The sequence below is a fragment of the Entelurus aequoreus genome, linkage group LG03 (assembly GCF_033978785.1).
Source record: "Entelurus aequoreus isolate RoL-2023_Sb linkage group LG03, RoL_Eaeq_v1.1, whole genome shotgun sequence".
Classification (NCBI taxonomy): Eukaryota; Metazoa; Chordata; class Actinopteri; order Syngnathiformes; family Syngnathidae; genus Entelurus; species Entelurus aequoreus.
The window spans coordinates 33468349-33488575 of record NC_084733.1 but is presented as its reverse complement, the minus strand read 5'-3'; the positions used below and the strand labels follow the sequence as shown (position 1 = coordinate 33488575).

The 20227-nt window shown below is 42.4% G+C and overlaps 1 protein-coding gene across 1 annotated transcript; it reads right to left on the bottom strand.

Moving 5' to 3' along the window:
* Positions 1-8931: 8931 nt before the first annotated feature.
* Positions 8932-20227, bottom strand: LOC133646385 (creatine kinase, flagellar-like). Its single transcript, XM_062041684.1, is given in 33 exon segments — positions 8932-9195; positions 9264-9453; positions 9523-9646; positions 9718-9889; positions 9963-10122; positions 10124-10332; positions 10397-10738; positions 10797-10986; positions 11282-11405; positions 11474-11645; positions 11729-11916; positions 11918-12077; positions 12146-12487; positions 12565-12754; positions 12829-12952; positions 13014-13185; positions 13257-13389; positions 13462-13616; positions 13689-14030; positions 14100-14325; positions 14393-14516; positions 14596-14767; positions 15599-15731; positions 15809-15963; positions 16043-16233; positions 16299-16476; positions 16545-16734; positions 16824-16947; positions 17020-17191; positions 17246-17375; positions 17450-17604; positions 17676-17863; positions 20093-20227. Coding segments are annotated over 33 exon segments (5811 nt in total). The 5' UTR covers positions 20104-20227; the 3' UTR covers positions 8932-9022.

Sequence of the window (20227 nt, the reverse complement as noted above, 5' to 3'; positions counted from 1 at the left end):
AAATAAACCTAAATAATATGTCTAAATTTAGTTTTAAACATACTCCAGCTCATAAATTTACAATAAAACATGCTTTAACTTTGTGAAGTGTAATTTTGTGGCAGTATTTGACGCACTCTGCTACTACATTCCTGCACTCTAACACGCACTTGCTACTTTATGTTGCATATTTTTATAAGATTTCCAGTTCATTTGATCACCTATTATTACACTCAAAATGTGGTTTCTTTTACTCATTAAACGTCCATTTATTTATATTTTCCCCACACCTAGTGTGTGTGTGTGTGTGTGTGTGACAATCATTGGTACTTTTTAACTTTATTTGTATTTCTGTTTGCCTTTTTCTTCTACTGTTACCAAATAGCAGTGTTTTAGTTTTACTGAGATTCAAAGATAGTATGTTTTTGTCAAATCATCTCTTAAATGTATTCATTTATTCTAATATTATTTGTATTACCTTCTGTGTGTTCTCTGTGTTTTGGGTTTACTTCGCACAAGACATTGGAGTTGATGGTTCTCCGGTGTTTGATGGCTAACCTTCACTTTCCGTACTTCCCATACTGGGAAAGCGATGTAAAAGCTTTCCACAATTCTCGCGGGTGGAGCATTCCCATGCTGCATAACAGGGCACTTTTACACAATCGAAAAACTAACAAAAAACACATAGGATCAGCTCAAATTTGGTAGTAGTGATGGTGCCCTGTAGTCAGGTGAGTGCCTTTATGGCCATAGTGCCGAGTTGACCATACTTTCTTTCTACAATATACACGACTCTGCCACTAGTGGTACACCAAATAATCACTTAAAGTAGTGTTTTATTTTACTATATTTAAACAGTGTTACTGTTCAAACTGTGTGTACTGTTAATAGTGGCCAAACATATTAAACATACTTGTTTAATAAAACCTCTGCCTTGTTTTAATTAATACTCAGGCCTACTACACTACTGTATTTTAATGTTGGTCATTATGGTGGTACTTAGGAAGACAAGTTTTTTCTAAGGTGGTAGGTACTTGGTGAAAAAAGTTTGAGAACCACTGGATTAAGGCAAGCGGAAGTGAGATCTGCATGACTTTATGAACACTCCTGTGTGCGCTGATTTTTATGTAGTTTTTAACGTTTTTAATCTATTTGAATAAGGGTTTTTCTGTGTGTTTTTTTCCAAACATACAGAGTATATGACAACCCTATTATTTAACTGGAGGACTACTTTTAACAATGTGTTGCCAGTAGACAAAGACAACGCTATCTCACATGAAACGCTATTTATAAAAAGATTGCTGACCTGCTTGTTATGCATGACGATGCTATTTCACAAGAAAAAATGCTTCAATTAGTCCCAACTCATCACAGACCTCTTCTCCACTTTTGCTAATTCAAGAGTACAATTTTTAATAAAGCTTTTAAAACACCATCGGACGCCCTTTGCGAGGACTTTGCAGACCACTTCAGAATCAAGATCAAGGACGTCAGATCTGGGGTCGCATTTACAAAGCTTGCTTACGCACAAAAAAACTGCTCTATGCCCTTATGGAGGTTAATTTGTGTCTTTATTACGAAAGCTTTTTTTTAATACTGATTTATGTAATTGAATTTGTATTTGAATTTTGTGAACTGATTTTTTTTACATCAAATAATGCTGACAATTACATTGGAAAAATTCAGTGTATGAAAATTGTGTGGAAAAAATTTTGGTGGAAAAAAATTCTAAAATGCAAGACTCACTTCCGACAGAAGCAATCGAGCCTGTCTCAGAACCAGCCAATGACGTGTCAAGTTTGAAGTCTTTTGATTGATTGATTGAAACTTTTATTAGTAGATTGCACAGTACAGTACATATTCCGTACAATTGACCACAAAATGGTAACACCCGAATAAGTTTTTCAACTTGTTTAAGTCGGGGTCCACGTAATCAATTTGTGGTACAAATATATACTATCATCATAATACAGTCATCACACAAGTTAATCATCAGAGTATATACATTGAATTATTTACAATCCGGGGGGTGGGATGAGGAGGGTTTGGTTCATAACAGCACTTCAGTCATCAACATCTGCATCATCAGAGAAATGGGCATTGAAACAGTGTAGGTTTGACTTGGTATGATATGTACTACGAGCAGAGAACATAGTGAGTTCAGATAGCATAAGAACAAGTATATACATTAGAAATACATTTGATTATTTACAATCCGGGGAGGTGGAATGTGGAAGGGGGAGGGTGTTTGTCAAGGGTTGTAGCTGCCTGGAGGTGTTGTTTTAGTGCGGTTTTGAAGGAGGATAGAGATGCACTTTCTTGTACACCTGTTGGGAGTGCATTCCATATTGATGTGGCATAGAAGGAGAATGAGTTTAGACCATTGTTAGATCGGAATCTGGGTTTAACGTGGTTTGTGGAACTCCCCCTGGTGTTGTGGTTATGGCGGTCATTTACGTTAAGGAAGTAGTTTGACATGTACTTCGGTATCAGGGAGGTGTTGCGAATTTTATAGACTAGGCTCAGTGCAAGTTGTTTTACTCTGTCCTCCACCTTGAGCCAGCCCACTTTGGAGAAGTGGGTTGGAGTGAGGTGTGATCTCGGGTGGAGGTCTAAAAGTAACCTGACTAGCTTGTTCTGGGATGTTTGGAGTCTAGATTTGAGGGTTTTGGACGTGCTACGGTACCAGGAGGTGCTTGCGTAATCGAAAAAGGGTTGAATGAGAGTTCCCGCTAGAATCTTCAAGGTGCGTTTGTTGACCAGAGAGGAGATACCGTAGAGAAATCTCGTTCGTTGGTTGCCATTATATCACAGGAAAGATTAGCCTCTAGAATGGAACCTTGGTAGGTGACCTCATCTTTCCTGGTGATAACAATGTCACCCACTTTTATAGTGAAGTCACTGACTTTCTTGAGATTGATTTGGGACCCAAATAGGATGTATTCCGTTTTACCTAAGTGTATGGATAGTTTATTGTCACGTGACACGGGTCTTGCAAAACAGCATTAAAAAACAGTTAACTGGGCTACTTTGGCTTAATACAACATACACACTTCAATGCAGCCCACTGGATATTTTAAAACTATAAAAATGATTCCAATGGTTAGAATCTGCACTTTTGAGTGACATACGAAGCTCTGGGAACAAACATAGTAGGCGGGGCTTCTTTACAGCGCAGGAAAGCCATAGCGAGTGTCAGGCTGAGGCATAGTTCTTCAGCAAAGTTCTGCAGAACAGTGATATCAAATCCAATATGTGGATGTTTTTTACCCTTTGCCGTATTTTTTTGCATCTGTTGCTCTTGCTCGATTATAAAATATGTCGACCAAGGAGGTGGTGCAGGAGCGCAATTTATACTCGATTGTGTTTTATTGATCATAGTTTATATTGTAAATCCCACATTATATATCTTACGTACATTCCGACTGTCATATAATTCGGTAAAAATTCTAAAGTTCATTCCGTCTGGTTCGTTTTTTTTTATTGAAAAAGACACGGCGGAATGTAGATGAACATACAGAATGTGGGATTTACCATTTTAACCCTGAACAATAAAACACTAAATATTTAAAATATATAAAAGTTGCCCATTTAATGCAGACCACCTCCAATTGATCGACATATATTATAATCAAGCAAGAGCAACAAAGATGCAACGAACATGGCAAAGGGACAAAAACCTCCACTTATTCGCTATAATATCACTGTTCCTATGGTCACCGTCCTTGATCGACATATTTTATAATCAAGCAAGAGCAACAAAGATGCAACAAACATGGCAAAAAATAAAGGCAAAAGGACAAAAACCTCCACTTATTCACTATAAAATCACCGTAGTTTGCTTCATCTATTAGTTTAGTGACCAAACTTTGTCTTGTGAACAAAGAGTTTACGCTGAAATATTTATTTTTATTTTTTAAAATAAACCTTTATTTATAAATTTCAACATTGAGTTTGAGTTTATTTCGAACATGCAAGCATACAACATGATACATCACAATTTCCAGTTTCTCTTTGTTCACAATTTATTTACAATAAACTCCATAAGTAATCACAATAAAAATAAATAATAGTAACATTTACAAACATGTTGAAAGTAATAATCAAAGTATAAGTACAAAACAGCGCCAGAGGGTTGTAAATTCAAAGTAACTAAAATAGAATGCAATATATATATATATATATATACAATAAACAAAGTGCAAAGACATAAACTCACTCAATCTCAGTAAATAACTTAAATTACGCTCAAACGTGTATTCCTTTCTCTATGAATGCATCCAAACGTCATTCGCTGTGTCTTCTTCGTTACGTTTACCTGAACATCATTATCCAGCACCACCTGCTGGTCACATTGTGTATCGCAGTCAGTTTAACTGCATATCATGACACCTAAAAACCGTATGTCACTCAAAAGTGCAGATTTTAACCACTGGAATAATTTCTATGGTTTGAAAATATCTAGTGGGCCGCATTGAAATGTTAATCAGGGTGTATTGTGCCAAGGTAGCCCAGTTCTAGTGTGTGTGTGACAATCATTGGTACTTTAATCTTTAATCTTAATCTTTTTCGTGCTGTTTTTGCAAGGCCCGTGTCACGTGACTTAAAGCTTGGCACCTCGTTGGCTGGTTCTGAGACAGGATCGATTGCTTCTGCCTTAATTTACCGGAAGTGAGTCTTGCCGTTTGAAGGAGCGAATTTTTAGACACTGAATTTTAAAACACCAATATTTTTTTTCAATGAAATTGTGAGCATCATTTGATATAAAAAATTAAATAAATCGGTTCACAAAATTCAAAGGCAAAAAAATTCAGTTACATAAATTCATTGTGTTAGTGTTTTTTTTATATATTTGTGTAAATATTTAAAAGCATATTTTGTGGCTTTCACCATATTGAATAATTTGCATAAAATGTAGGGTCGATATCGCAATGGAGTCCGCAACTCTAATGCCGCCCTTCAGTGGTCCAGAGGCTGAAAAGGCTTTAATTGACCTCAAGCAAGACCTGTCCTCCGCCTCTGCCCTTGCGGTGGCTGACTATCGGCTACCCTTTTTTTTTTGGGATGTTTCTGAAAGTGACAGCACTGCTAACACAGTCCTTTTTCAGAAACTTTAAGGGGGAGGAGGTGTGAGGGGAGCACGTTGAGTTTGAGCGCATCAAGTTTTTGATTTCACTGATATGATCAATATTGTACAATGGAAAAGGTACTTACTGACTTGTATTGACAATTACAGGGGTTGGCCGGAAGCAACCCCAACCTCTAAGGAGGATGCAAAATCAGTTATTAAATGGCTTGTAAACGACCTCATACCACGACATGGTTTCCCCAAAAAGATTAGGTCGGACAACGGCAGCCATTTCAAAAAATCGCCACTTGGCCTTGGTCGAAAAGGCTCTCGAACTCGAACACAGGTTCGGTTTGGTGTACCATCCCAAATCTCAGGGCAAAGTTGGAAGGATGAATCAGAACATCCAAACGAATTTGGCAAAAATCTGTGCACAGACCAAAATTAATTGGTTTGACGCGTTGCCATTGGCTTTAATAATCATCCGAAGGTCCGTGAATAAAACTGTTTTTTCGCCCTATGAATTGCATACAGGTCAGCCCTTCCCAGGACCAGCAGCTCCCTTAGAAGGTGGGATGAGCGTGAAACCAAAATTGTATTTTCATCAAATGCAGAATTTGTGTGCCAGTTTCTCAGAACAGATTCGAGGACGACAACCTGCCACTCTAGAATCCCTTCTGCCCGTCGAGTGGGGTCATGATCAAGGTCATCAAGCGCAAGTGGACTCAGCTCAGGTGGACTGGTCTTTTCAGAGTCGTGGAAAGGACGTCCCATGCTCTCCGACTAGCCGGCAAAAGTGGAACCTGGTACCACCTCTCCCTCTGGCTGAGGAACCTGGCTCTGACAGACGTCGCCACTGACCTCGCCACGTCATCTGCTCCCCTAAACTGTGCCTTTTGTGCCTGCGGCACCTGATGAAGGACGGAAGCTGACAGAAGATTCATTGTTAGCCACAGAAGGGGGTGATGTGCTGGTAACCTCTCACCCCAGGTCATAGAAGAACAAGGCTGTAGTAGCTCGCAACACATCTTACAGCCCAGAAGACGACGCCGAGAGAGATCTCCCTCGGTTGAGCTGCCGTCAACCGTCGTGTAGATCGTCCAGACCTGCTCAACCGCTGTATCGTACAGTATATACTTGCTTGAGACTAGCCCATTATGCTCGATGTTGTCCAATTTCTCTTGCTTTTTTTCAGCATAGCTAGTTGTATCTTTGAAGTAAGTGAACTTTTTGATATTGATCCCCAACTGACTGCCCTTGTTAATGTTTTTTTTTTGCAAATAATCATTAACTTAGAATTTAATGGCAGCAACACATTGCAAAAAAGTTGGCACAGGGGAATTTTTACCACTGTGTTACATGGAGGAGACCAATTTTGAAAGCTTTTCAGGTGGAATTCTTTCCCATTCTTGCTTGATGTACAGCTTAAGTTGTCCAACAGTCCGGGGTCTCCGTTGTCTTATTATAGGCTTCATAATTCGCCACACATTTTCAATGGGAGACAGGTCTGGACTACAGGCAGGCCAGTCTAGTACCCGCACTCTTTTACTATGAAGCCATGCTGTTGTAAGACGTGACTTGGCATTGTGTTGCTGAAATAAGCAGGAGCGTCCATGATAACGTTGCTTGGATGGCAACATATGTTGCTCCAAAACCTGTATGTACCTTTCAGCATTAATGGTGCCTTCACAGATCTGTAAGTTACCCATGCCTTCGGCACTTATACACCCCCATACCATCACAGATGCTGGCTTTTGAACTTTGCGTCTATAACAATACGGATGGTTCTTTTCCTCTTTGTTCCGGAGGACACAACGTCCAGAGTTTCCAAAAACAATTTGAAATGTGGACTCGTCAGACCACAGAACACTTTTCCACTTTGCATTAGTCCATCTTAGATGAGCTCGGGCCCAGTAAAGCCGGCGGCGTTTGTGGGTGTTGTTGATAAATGGATTTCGCTTTGCATAGTAGAGTTTTAACTTGCACTTACAGATGTAGCGACGAACTGTAGTTACTGACAGTGGTTTTCTGAAGTGTTCTTGAGCCAATAGGGTGATATCCTTTACACACTGATGTCGGTTTTTGATGCAGTACCGCCTGAGGGATCCAAGGTCACGGGCATTCAATGTTACGTGCAGTGATTTCTCCAGATTCTCTGAACCTTTTGATGATATTACATGATGATATTAGGTGAAATCCCTAAATTACTTGCAATAGCTTGTTGAGAAATGTTGTTCTTAAACTGTTTGACAATTTGCTCATGCATTTGTTCACAAAGTGGTGACCCTCAAGAGTCACATGGTTGTCTCACATCAGCGCCGAAAGTAATAAATCAGCTGTTCTCCTGGTGGGTTTTCGTGTATGATAAAGAGGGAATAAAGGGTGAAGTCCTTCAGCTGCTGCCTTGTTTTATCATATATTACTACTGCCTTAGCACATGTCAACGTTTACTTTATAAATCACCACAAAATCCGTATTTTCGAGCATTGTTCACAGACTATTATTTGTCAGCTTTCCGTCGCAGGCGAGTGATGATGGTCATTGTTGAGGGAAGAGTTGTTTGATATTGGATGCTAGAAAATGTCCGATGCCTTGCAACAATCAGCCTTAATGCACAGCTCGGTGAATTTTGTGCACGTTATATAACGCGCGTTTGCGAGACGAGCGGGTGTGGTCTGCGGCGGTACACGGGAGTGCGGGGGTGTCGAGAGCAGCGGGATGTGAGGTTGAAGAGAGGCGAAGAGTGTTCAGGGGCTAAAATGCATGCCTGTTGGTCACTCTCCGGGTGGGGAAATCACCACAGGTGGGGTCCCAAAGATCGACTGCGATTACACTTTAGTAAAATAAATATGACCTAATATTGTCTTTATTTACCTTGTACTATACCACTTATCCACTCATCAGCCTGATTTGCATAAACTACCCATTGCGGTGGAAGCACAAACCACACACTTTTACATGAACTCAAATTCCTGAACGTTTGGTGGAAAAGGCTGCAGGTTATTTCGCATCTCACCCCAGATAAAAATCATCCGATCCGACCAAAATGTGCTGTAAAAATAGCGCTGCTGGAGTTTATATTCCAAACATTGCTGCCCTTTGGTTGGAAATCGGACAGTTTTATGTGGCAGTGTCACAATAACAAGTGTCTTGTCAACACCCTTTATTCACTCATTTTCCAATTATATAGTCCCCATGCCAGTGGGGCCCTTGCTCGCTGAGGACAACTCTGGGCAGTAATTCACAGCAGGTGGCGGGGGACCACTCCAGGCCCAGCTGGCCATTTGCGCCGGGGCCCCACCTGATGCATGGCCCTCTACAGCTGGAACCCACTGCAGTCGATTTCCCATCTTGCCAAGCCGGCTCCGACCAGTTCCGGCGGTTGAGATATCTGACCAGCAACCTACTTCTCCACCAGACTTTTTTGTGAAGAATCGAATCGGCCTGGGCTCAGCCCTCAAGCAGGGCTCCAACCACCAGTAAGGAATAACACTATGTACATTCACAACCTTTTTGGAAAACACCTCATGTGTAATATTTCCACTATTGTGGTCATAAAACAATGAATGGTTGTTTCTCTTTATTTCAACCACACAGTACACAATATTAGTGGTTTTAAGACTCATAACAAAGTTTCAGAGGGCTATTGGCTCTACTTCTGGGTGGGCATCAAGTCGTCAATAGATTCTTCACTCTCCATCTTCTTCTCCATGTCCACCAGCACCTTAACACCGTCGACCACCATGTGCACAAGCTGCACCTCAGAGAGGCCCAGTCTGTCTGCATTTGAGATGTCGCAGACTCCATTATGAGTGTCCTCATCACCTGAGAACAAACAACTGAACTTTGGAAGACAGTAGGAAGTCTTTTGGACTAGTGAAGAATCTTGGTTGTATCTCTTTATTTCAACCACACAGTACACAATATTAGTGGTTTTAAGACACTCATGAACAAAGTTTCAGAGGGCTATTGGCTCTACTTCTGGGTGGGCATCAAGTCGTCAATAGATTCTTCACTCTCCAGCTTCTTCTCCATGTCCACCAGCACCTTAACACCGTCGACCACCATCTGCACAAGCTGCACCTCAGAGAGGCCCAGTCTGTCTGCATTTGAGATGTCGAAGACTCCATTATGAGTGTCCTCATCACCTGAGAACAAAAAACTGTGAACTTTGGAAGACAGTAGGAAGTCTTTTGGACTAGTGAAGAATCTGTACCAATTTTACGCTTCTCAAGTCTCAGCCTCTTAAGAACCTCATCAAAGTTTGGGTGGTTTCCTAGGTTTGGCAGTTTCATATGCACACTGGCACGCAAACCAGTGCCCAGGTTGGATGGGCAGGACACAATGAAGCCTAGGTGATCATTCCACATGAATGCTTGTTCTTTCTCCTTGAACAAGGTCTCAACCTAAAAGACCTCAGAAGATTAACACAGACATTCACCCATGTCAACCAGCTGGTGATTCAATTATCAAACCTCTTGGATTCCACTGCAGAAGCGGGAAAATGCTGCCTTTATGTTGCCCCCTTTCTCAATGGAAATTAATTTGAGATGGTCCTCCTCATTCAACCACACCACAAAGTTCTTGCTGTTGTTGTGCCTTTCAAAGTAGAGTCACCATGAATTAGATAATTTAATAGATCCAAACGAGATTCAAGGTTGTGTCCTTACCAGATGCCTCTGCCATCAGGCCAATCTCTGTTAATTCCAGAGGATAGCAGCAAAGGACAGACTGGCTTAGCAAACAGCAAGTTCTCTTCTATCATCTGCTGCTGCTCAGATTCTGGCAGATTTTTCAAGGAGTAATATTTCCCTTGCAAGTCTCCGGTCAGTGTTTCCAGAACTGCAGAAAAAAAACCTTGTGATTTGTACACCAAATGGGTTCCTGGTATTTGTGGCTCCTTTGAAGATCTTACCTTCGACGCAGAGCTTCTCAAGAAGACGTCTTTCTCCACGAGTGCAATATGTTAGGAAGCAGAAGCCACGGATGCTGCGGCTTGCACGGACACGGGAAAGCAGAACATAGTTTGGGTCAAGGTCATCGCCTCCCTAAGAAGCAAAAACATCTTGTTTATCTCCAGCGCAAATCTACAGTATGTCCCGTCTTATGCTAATAGGAAGTTTGCTGTACCACCAGGCCTTCTGGGTTTAGAGCAGTCTTGTGCAGGTCTGTTGGTTTATAGCCTCTGTGTTTGTCTTCAATCACAAGGTCCAGCAGCTCTTTGAAGACCTCGTAAGACTCTTCGTCTGCAGCCACACAGCCCATAGTCATGGTGAAGGGGTTACCTGAAGACAGAGTCATCAGAGCGTTGTCCACATCTAATTTAAATTGAATTTTGGTTCAAATTACCTGGATTATCCACGCCTGTCTGGATGACGCGGTCAATAGTGAAGCCATAAGGGGTTTTCAACTCTCTCAGAGTCTTGTACATGTCCAGTGTCAAGAACTTTGCCATGTGGCTGTTGTGCATACTGAGATCAGGAAATTCTTTCTCAGCTCGCAGATTCTTCATTTTAAGTTTTCCAGGCATCAGTGAGTCGATGGAGCAACCCTTCTCCAGTCTTTTCTCCATTTCCACCAGCAGTTTGACGCCATCAACCACAATTTGAACTAGCTGCACCTCAGAGAAGCCCAGTCTGTCAGCATTGGAAATGTCAAAGACTCCATCCACAGCAGCTGTGTCCACACCACCTGGAAAACAAAGTATATTCAATATATATCCTTGTACAATAGATGCAAAGTTATGTACCAGTTCCGCGTTTCTGAAGCCTCAGTTTTTTAAGGACCTCCTCGAACTTGGGGTGCTTGCCCATGTTTGGAAGCTTTGCATGGACACCAGCACGCAGACCAGTGCCAAGGTTGGATGGGCAAGTCAGGATAAAGCCAAGGTGCTCGTTCCACATGAATGCTTCACCTTTCTGCTTAATGGCAGACTCAATCTGGAGAGACATTTTTCCTGTTAGCCATAATTAATTAGTTGTACATGTTTATGGATGTTCATTCATCCAGGCCATTGTATTCTCGGGGCATCCCATCGATGTCAGAGACGCCGCTCATCCAAGCAGGTTTCATTTTATACTCAGATTTATGATCAGATCTAGTCTGAAGAGTCAATATAGTCAGACATTCAGATCTAGTCAGACCAATTCTGAGAACTGATTAAGGCCTACTCAGATGAGAGGCTAAACATCTTCTAAAACTGGATGAATGCCCAGAGATTGAATGGTTACAAACCTCAGTTAGTCCAGTGCAAAATCGAGTGAACACTTCCTTCATGTTGCCTCCTTTCTCCATTGAAATCACGCGCAGATGGTCCTCCTCATTCACCCACACCAGGAATGTCTTATTGTCGTTGTGCCTTTAAAGGAAAAGTCAGCATGACTTTCACATTTTATGTTCATATTGGAGAATTGGTGGCCTTCTCACCAGATGCCTCTGCCGTCAGGCCAGTCACGGGCCATCCCTGAGGCCAGCAGAAGAGGGGACACTGGCTTGTCAAACAGAAAGTGGTCATCAATCAGCTGTTGCTGCTCATCATCAGTCATGTTCTTCAAGGCATAGTATTTCCCCTGCAGGTCTCCAGTTAGGGAATCAAGAGCTGCAGGATGAACATCAAAGATTAGCTTTTCCACTTGCAGCAGGCAAAGGTTTCCACTAGCTTCTACCAGGGCTGGGCTTTACCATCAGTGCAGAGCTTCTCTAAAGCACGTCTCTCTCCGCGACTGCAGAGCGGTGGCAGACAGAAGCCACGGATGCTGCGTCCAGTTCGAACTCGGGAGCTCAGAACGTATCTTGAATCAAGGTCATCGCCACCCTGGGAGGTAGAACAGACATTAGGTTGTATTTAGGTCGATCCTGGCAAAATGTCACTTTACCCTAAGGTGGTCTGGTTTGAGGTCCGTCTTGTGGATGTCTGATGGTTTGTAACCTCCATGTCTATCCTGAATCACAAGGTCCATCAGCTCTTTAAATACCTTGTATGACTCTTCATCTCCAGCTACACAACCCACTGTCATGATGTAGGGATGCCCTGCACACATTGTCAAGAACCGTTAGATAGGGACAGACATTATCTACTCTCTAAAGCAAATTGACTACCTGGATTATCCACGCCTGTCTGAATGACATCATCTATAGTGAAGCCATTAGGGGTACAACGTTGTCTCAGTGTCTTGTACATGTCCTTGGTTAAGAACTTTGCAATATGGTTGTTGTGCTGACTGAGATCTGGGTACTCTTGCTCAGCTGAAAACACATTTAGCGCAAGGTTGGCTGGCATCAATTCATCTATGGGCTCCTCCTTTTCCAGCCTTTTCTCCATCTCCACGAGCAGCTTGACTCCATCGACCACTGTCTGCACCAGCTGCACCTCAGAGAAACCCAGTCTTTCAGTGTTCGAAATGTCAAAGACTCCCTCAACAGCATCGTTGTCCGCATCACCTGGTACACAAATATATGTAATCAGGACTTCAAGGGGTTTGAAAAAATACTACCTTGGACCAGAAGTTTGCCTGTACCATTTCCACTTTTCTTGAGCTTCAACCTCCTTAGAATTTCTTCAAACTCGGGGTGCTTGCTCATGTTTGGAAGCTTTACATGGACACTAGCGCGCAAGCCGGTCCCAAGATTGGATGGGCAAGTCAGGATGTAGCCCAGGTGCTCATTCCACATGAAGGCTTCACCTTTCTTCTTAATTATGGACTCAATCTATAAAAAAATAAAATAAGTAACCATAAGATTTGAGGGCAATAATTTACTTTACTCCAGGAAAGTCTACAAACCCCTGTGAGTCCGCTGCAGAAGCGGGTGAACACTTCCTTCATGTCGTGGCCTTTTTGCATGGAGATAACTCGCAGATGGTCCTCCTCATTTACCCACACCAGCAATGTCTTGCTCTCATTGTGCCTTAACAGAAACATCAGTTTATTATATTCTCAAATCTCATGTAAGAACACACTTGTCTCACCAAATGCCTCTGCCGTCAGGCCAGTCACGGGCCATCCCCGAGGCCAGCAACAGTGGGGACACTGGCTTATCAACCAGCAAGTGGTCATCAATCATCTGCTGCTGCTCCTCCTCTGTAATGTTCTTCAAAGAGTAGTATTTCCCTTGCAGGTCTCCAGTCAGTGAGTCCAGGGCTGAATTTTGGGCAACAATTTTATTCTTCAGCAATTTTTCACGATATCATGCATTCTTTGGTGTTTTTTACTTTCAGCTAGGAGCTTCTCCAGCGCTCGTCTCTCTCCACGGCTGCAGAGCGGGGGTAGACAGAAGCCGCGGATGCTGCGGCGTGCTCGCACTCTGCAGCTCAGAACATATTCAGGATCCAGATCATCACCACCCTAGTAGACAAAACAGGTATTTGTTTCTGCAGTAGAAATATTAATGTCCCTTTCGATGTGAAACAGCTATACCTTCAGATTGTCCGGGTTGATGTCAGTTTTGTGATTGTCTTTGGGTTTAAAACCTTTATGTTTAGCTGCAATGACTAGGTTCAGCAGATCCCTGAAGACTACATAGGACTCCTCATCTCCAGCCACACAGCCCACCGTCCTGATCAAGGGGTTACCTGCACATGTCAGAAAACCCCAAAACAAAGTTAATGTAATGTTAGTTCTCAGAGTGAGGAAAGTTCATGTACCTGGATTATCCACGCCTGTCTGAATGACATCATCTATGGTGAAGCCATTGGGACTTGTGCGATCCTTTAGCTTTTTATACATTTCCAGAGTTAGAACTTTAGCCATGTGGTTGTTGTGCTGACTGAGATCTGGGAACTCGTCCTTAGCTGTCAACCCTTTCAGCTCAATGCTGCTGGGCATTAGGTCATCAATGGACTCATCCATTTCAAGCCTCTTCTCCATCTCCACCAGCACTCTTATCCCATCAACCAGTATCTGGACGAGCCTCACCTCAGAGACACCCATTCTGTCAATGTTGGAGATGTCAAAGACTGCATCCACAACAGCTGTGTCTTCACCACCTAAGGGGACATCTGATGACATTAGTAATTTTCGGAGCCTCAAAATTTATACTTTCATCATTTACACACATTTACACCACTTGGACCAAATAAGGTTGCATGTACCGGTTCCACGTTTCTGGAGCCTTAGCCTCTTAAGAACCTCATCAAACTCAGGATGCTTGTTCATATTTGGTAGCTTTACGTGAACACTAGCACGCAGTCCAGTGCCAAGTGTGGCTGGGGAAGTCAAGATGTAGCCGAGGTGCTCATTCCACATGAAAACGTGACCTTTCTTCCTGAACAAGGACTCCATCTAGACAGGGCCAGGGATAACAGGCCATTAAATTTAACATATCAAAGCTGATAATTTTTTGGTTTACCTGAGCAAGTCCGTTGGCAAAGCGAGTGAACACTTCCTTCATGTTGCCGCCTTTCTGCATTGAGATCACTCTCAAATGGTCCTCCTCGTTCACCCACACCAACAACGTCTTGTTGTCATTATGCCTTTTTAAAACAAAAAAATGACATTACACTTTACAAATTCCATGTACTGTACCTTCCAATGATTAAGAATGTTTCTTACCAGAGGCCTCTGCCATCAGGCCAGTCACGGGCCATCCCTGTAGACAGCAGCAGAGGGGACTGTGGCTTGTCAAACATGAAGTGGTCATAAATCATCTGCTGCTGCTCAGCTTCTGTCATATCTTTGACAGCAAAGTATTTCCCCTGCAGGTCTCCAGTCAGTGAATCCAGAACTGCAACAACACCGGGGAACATAGTTCTATACCATTAAACCAGTGTCCAAGTCAGGGCCCGCCCTCTATATACGGATTACGTGCAGTGGACATCCCTGCAACATAGGAGTCCAACAAGGATTGCTCTGATTCTGATCGAGGCCCAGGGGCGGATTTATAATTGGGCAAACACAGGCATGTGTCTGGGGCCGCGAGATTTCCAGAGGCCATAAAACATCTAATCTATTCTATTTACAGACCAAAACAAACCTCTTGGTACAGTTATAAGAGGTTTTTTATTTAAAAAAATGAAGCAGTTAACCAAGCGCAGCAACGAGGCGAAGGCTGGACGAAAACTATTAAAATTACCCAAGTTGTCGACCTCTTTCCCCAGTGACACCAAATGTACTGTATGTGATGAACACAAAAACATGGAGAGTAACAAATGTGATTAAAGTGCTTCAAATGCTAAACAATTTTTCTGTAAGATGTACCAAGAAAGAAGGACAGCAGGTAGAAACTCCAGAGGCACTTTTCTAGGCCTGTCCTGTTCAAACCTGGCCAGTCGCCTGAATTTTTTCCCCACCAGTCACACACTTCGGGCATTCACAATTCATGTTCACATCCAGTCCAACTGCACTAATAAAATAATGATCTCTGAAATATGGATTTTAAATGTAACAAAAGTAACAAAATAATCATCTCTGAAAAATGGCTTTTAAATGTGGATTTTTCCAATCAATTGCAGTAAAATGGTTGTCATTTTTGGTATGTGAAGGTCCCTTATGACTGTTTGCTTTGGACCTTCAAATGACTGTCCGTAAAACTTAATGCATGAAGCTCGGTCATTACCTTCAATGGAGAGCTTCTCCAAAGCACGTCTTTCTCCGCGGCTAATGAGCGGCGGCAGGCAGAAGCCGCGAATGCTGCGGCCAGTGCGAATACGGGAGCTCAAAACATAGTTTGGGTCAAGGTCCTCAGCCCCCTAAGAGGCAGAACACATAGCAGTTGGGAGAAATCTTCATAAATGGCGATCCATTTGGTCTGCGTGAGATAATTTACATTTAGTTTTTCTGGATTGAGGTCAGTCTTTTGCTTGTCAGTTGGTTTGTATCCTCCATGTCTGTCCTGAATGACAAGGTCCATCAGAGGTTTGTAGACCTCATATGACTCCTCATCTCCGGCCACGCATCCAACCTTCATAATGAAAGGGTGACCTGCATACATCATGTAATATGATCAGAAAGTAAATAAAGAGGGACGGGACAATAACTTGATAGAAGCATGTTAATGTACCAAAATTATCTACGCCTGTCTGGATGACATCATCAATAGTGAACTCATTGGTAGTTGTGCACTCCCTCAGTTTGTTGTACATGTCCAGGGATAAGTGCTTGGCCATGTGGTTGTTGTGCTGACTCAGATCTGGAAATTCTTCCTCAGCTTGCAGCTTTTTTCGCACAGGCTCAGAATCAATTTCTTTAATACTGAAAAACACATTCAAGAGTTAGACTTACGTCAAATTATGACAATTGTTTCTTCCGTTCTATACCTCTGGATGCTGGGCATGAGGCTATCGATTGGTTCGCCCGTCTCCAGTTTCTTCTCCATCTCCACCAGCAGCTTGACACCATCGACCACCATCTGCACCAGCTCCACCTCAGAGAAGCCCAGTCTGTCTGCGTTTGATATGTCAAAGACTCCACCAACAGCATCAGTGTCCACGCCACCTGTCATGACAAACATCAACCTCAGCTTGCCTTTTCTTCACTTGCAATAAAATAAAGGTTCTATGTACCGGTTCCTCGTTTCTGAAGCCTGAGCCTTTTCAGAACTTCCTCAAACTCAGGGTGCTGGCCCATGTTTGGAAGCTTCACATGGACTCCAGCTCGCAATCCAGTCCCAAGGTTGGATGGGCAAGTCAGGATGTAGCCCAGGTGCTCGTTCCACATGAACGCTTCACCTTTTTCTTTGAATAAGGACTCCAGCTTAAAAAAGAAGCAAATCAGAGAAGTCAAACGTAATAAACATCTTCTCATATTTCTCCCATAAACCTGAAAGATGGTCCTCTCCAAACCTGAGTGAGTCCGGTACAGAAGCGAGTAAACACTTCCTTCATGTTGCCTCCTTTCTGCATCGAGATCACTCTCAGATGGTCCTCCTCGTTCACCCACACCAGGAAGGTCTTATTGTCGTTGTGCCTTTAAAGGGAAACCATCATGAATTTCCCCATCTCGACAAGCTTGATGCAGCTGTAAAAAGTGAATTCTCACCAGATGCCTCTGCCGTCAGGCCAATCACGGGCCATCCCTGAAGCCAGCAGCAATGGGGACACTGGCTTGTCAAACAGCAGGTGGTCATCAATCAGCTGCTGCTGCTCATCATCAGTCATGTTCTTCAAGGCGTAGTATTTCCCCTGCAGGTCGCCATTCAGTGAATCCAGGGCTGCAGAAAGATGAATGAATACTTATACCACCTTTTTTGAGACCTTCACATTACCTTCAATAGAGAGCCTCTCCACAGCACGTCTTTCTCCACGGCTGCAGTGTGGCGGCAGGCAATAGCCACGGATGCTGCGGCCCGTTCGGACACGGGAGCTCAGAACGTAGTTGTCGTCGAGGTCGCCTCCCTTTAAGTACAAAAAATATTCCATCAATCTCAACGTCCATCTTTTATCAGTCTTAAGGGAAATGCTGTCCGAACCTTCAGATTTTCATGTGTGAGGTCAGTCTTGTGCATGTCATTCGGTAAGTAACCTCCATGTCGTTCCTCAATCACAAGGTCCATCAAGTCTTTGAAGACCTCGTACGACTCCTCGTCTCCGGCCACACAGCCCACAGTCATGATGTAGGGGTGACCTGCGCACGTCAGTAAAACATGACAGTCAACAACAAACGAAACATCCTCCCAAGTCGCAAAATGATTGTACCTGGATTATCCACGCCTGTCTGGATGACATCATCTATAGTGAAGCCATTAGGAGTACACTGTTCTCTCAGTTTACTGTACATGTCAATGGTTAAAAACTTGGCCATGTGGTTGTTGTGCTCGCTGAGATTGGGAAAGTCGTCCTTCACTGCCCGACCCCCGAGCTGAAGGTTGGACATATCTTCGGACCTAGAAAATGAAGCCAGAATTTAGGGATCATGTACTATGCATACCCGAAATCTGTAGAAAACCCCATTTTGCATGATTAAGGGCATGTAAAATGTCAATTAATGACAGGGAAAAATCTTATTATCACAAATGACAGATCCTGGATGTAGCTTAGTTAAGTTTTATACATTTTTATTTTGCAATGAAAAAAATATTATTGAAAATGTTTAATTACATTATTTTGCCATAAAAAATATTGAACAATTTATTTCCCAGTATTTTTTGTACAAAACGACTTGTCTAGGGTGAACCCCGCCTACCGCCCGAATGCAGCTGAGATAGGCTCCAGCGACCCCCTTCTCCCCCGAAAGGGACAAGCGGTAGAAAATGGATGGATGGATTCATTAAAATAAATTCAAGTGTAAATTAAAAAGTGTAAAAACGTTTTAAATAAACTAAAAAACTGAAAAAATAATAATATGTGGCCCTCCAAAAAAATCTGCTTTGTACCCCCAATATAGCCTGATACCCAGTTCCCAGTTATTAAGTTCAGTTTTTTTTAATGTAAAGCCTTTGGCTGTGATTTAATTTGTCTTTCTCAGTGTTAACTGACAAATACATTTATAAATCCACTGCAGAGGACCATGAGTCAGGAGGACAATCAAGTAAACCAACTCTGTCTAATCCCCCTCTTGTCCCCACAATTCCCTCCTGCTCTGGCCTGGCTGCACCAAATGATAATATAAATACATTTAATAAAGTCAAATACAAATAAGGCAACAAGAGAAGTATCCTACACTTTTGTAAAGTAAATCTGAACAGCCGATATGGGCATCTACATCTACTATATGATTTGCCCGAGAAGCTGGACAGGACAAAAAAAAAAAAGTAAACCAATGAGACTTAAGTTGCAGCTTTTATGGCATCTACATCTACTATATGATTTGCCCGAGAAGCTGGACAGGACAAAACAAAAAAAGTAAACCAATGAGACTTAAGTTGCAGCTTTTATGGCATCTACATCTACTATATGATTTGCCCGAGAAGCTGGACAGGACAAAAAAAAAAAAAGTAAACCAATGAGACTTGAGTTGCAGCTTTTATGATACACAATAATCCATCCATCCATCCATTTTCTACCGCTTATTCCCTTCGGGGTCGCGGGGGGCGCTGGAGCCTATCTCAGCTACAATCGGGCGGAAGGCGGGGTACACCCTGGACAAGTCGCCACCTCATCGCAGGGCCAACACAGATAGACAGACAACATTCACACACTAGGGCCAATTTAGTGTTGCCAATCAACCTATCCCCAGGTGCATGTCTTTGGAGGAAGCCGGTGTACCCGGAGGGAACCCACGCCGTCACGGGGAGAACATGCAAACTCCACACAGAAAGATCCAGAGGCCGGGATTGAACTCACGACTACTCAGGACCTTCGTATTGTGAGGCAGACGCACTAACCCCTCTGCCACCGTGCTGCCCATACACAATAATATTAATAAAAAATATATTTAAAAAGTGTATACATTGTATACTTTTGCAGTCATAATGTCATGGCAGATGCAAAATGATTAATGGGTTCGGGACACTGCAAATGTTGGTATCAGTGATACCAAATCAGAGGGTCAGGGATGTTAAGATCGATAGATCTAATACTTTTCAAAATCTTTGAAGGACATTGCCTTTGATCACAATTATGATCAGACTAAACACCAGAGTCTTCAGGAAACTTAGTATGTATAACTACAATTTAATACAGAGCAATTATTCCCAATTATTGCCTTTTATTGTAATAAAATTGAGCAAAATGAAGTCAATAGTGCAAAGTAAGCAAAAACAAAATTTAGTTCAAATCCGTTGGCTTTTATCCCTAATCCCCAAAGCCGCTTGCTACAATCACTTCCCTGACTTATCAATTAGATAATGTTTTAATAACACGTACAGAAACACATTTTTGTAACTAAATAAAGACCTGGAAAATATCGAGCTCACCCTATAGCATCAGTCACTAGTGCTCTAGTATCGACCCGCCAGTTAACTGTCAACGTTACAACGTTGACAGTTAACTGAATTTATTTTACTGTAAATTATAATTTACAGTAAAATAAATTCCGTCTTGTGATTTACTTTAAGCCGGTTTATAAATTTACAGCAGAGTAGTTACTAAAAAACTATAAAAAGCAGTGGGTTAAACAAACCGACAAAATTACATAATTACCGGTTATTGCAGTAATTGGTAATCTAACTTACACTTGATCCATGTTTCCGTGTATTGCCTTTACAGAACGTTGCGAGATGTGGGGAGATTCGCACAGACGTTGTTGTCCTGCTGAATGTTTTCGCAAACATTTATAAGATATGTGTTTGTCAACTTATATAGGTGCC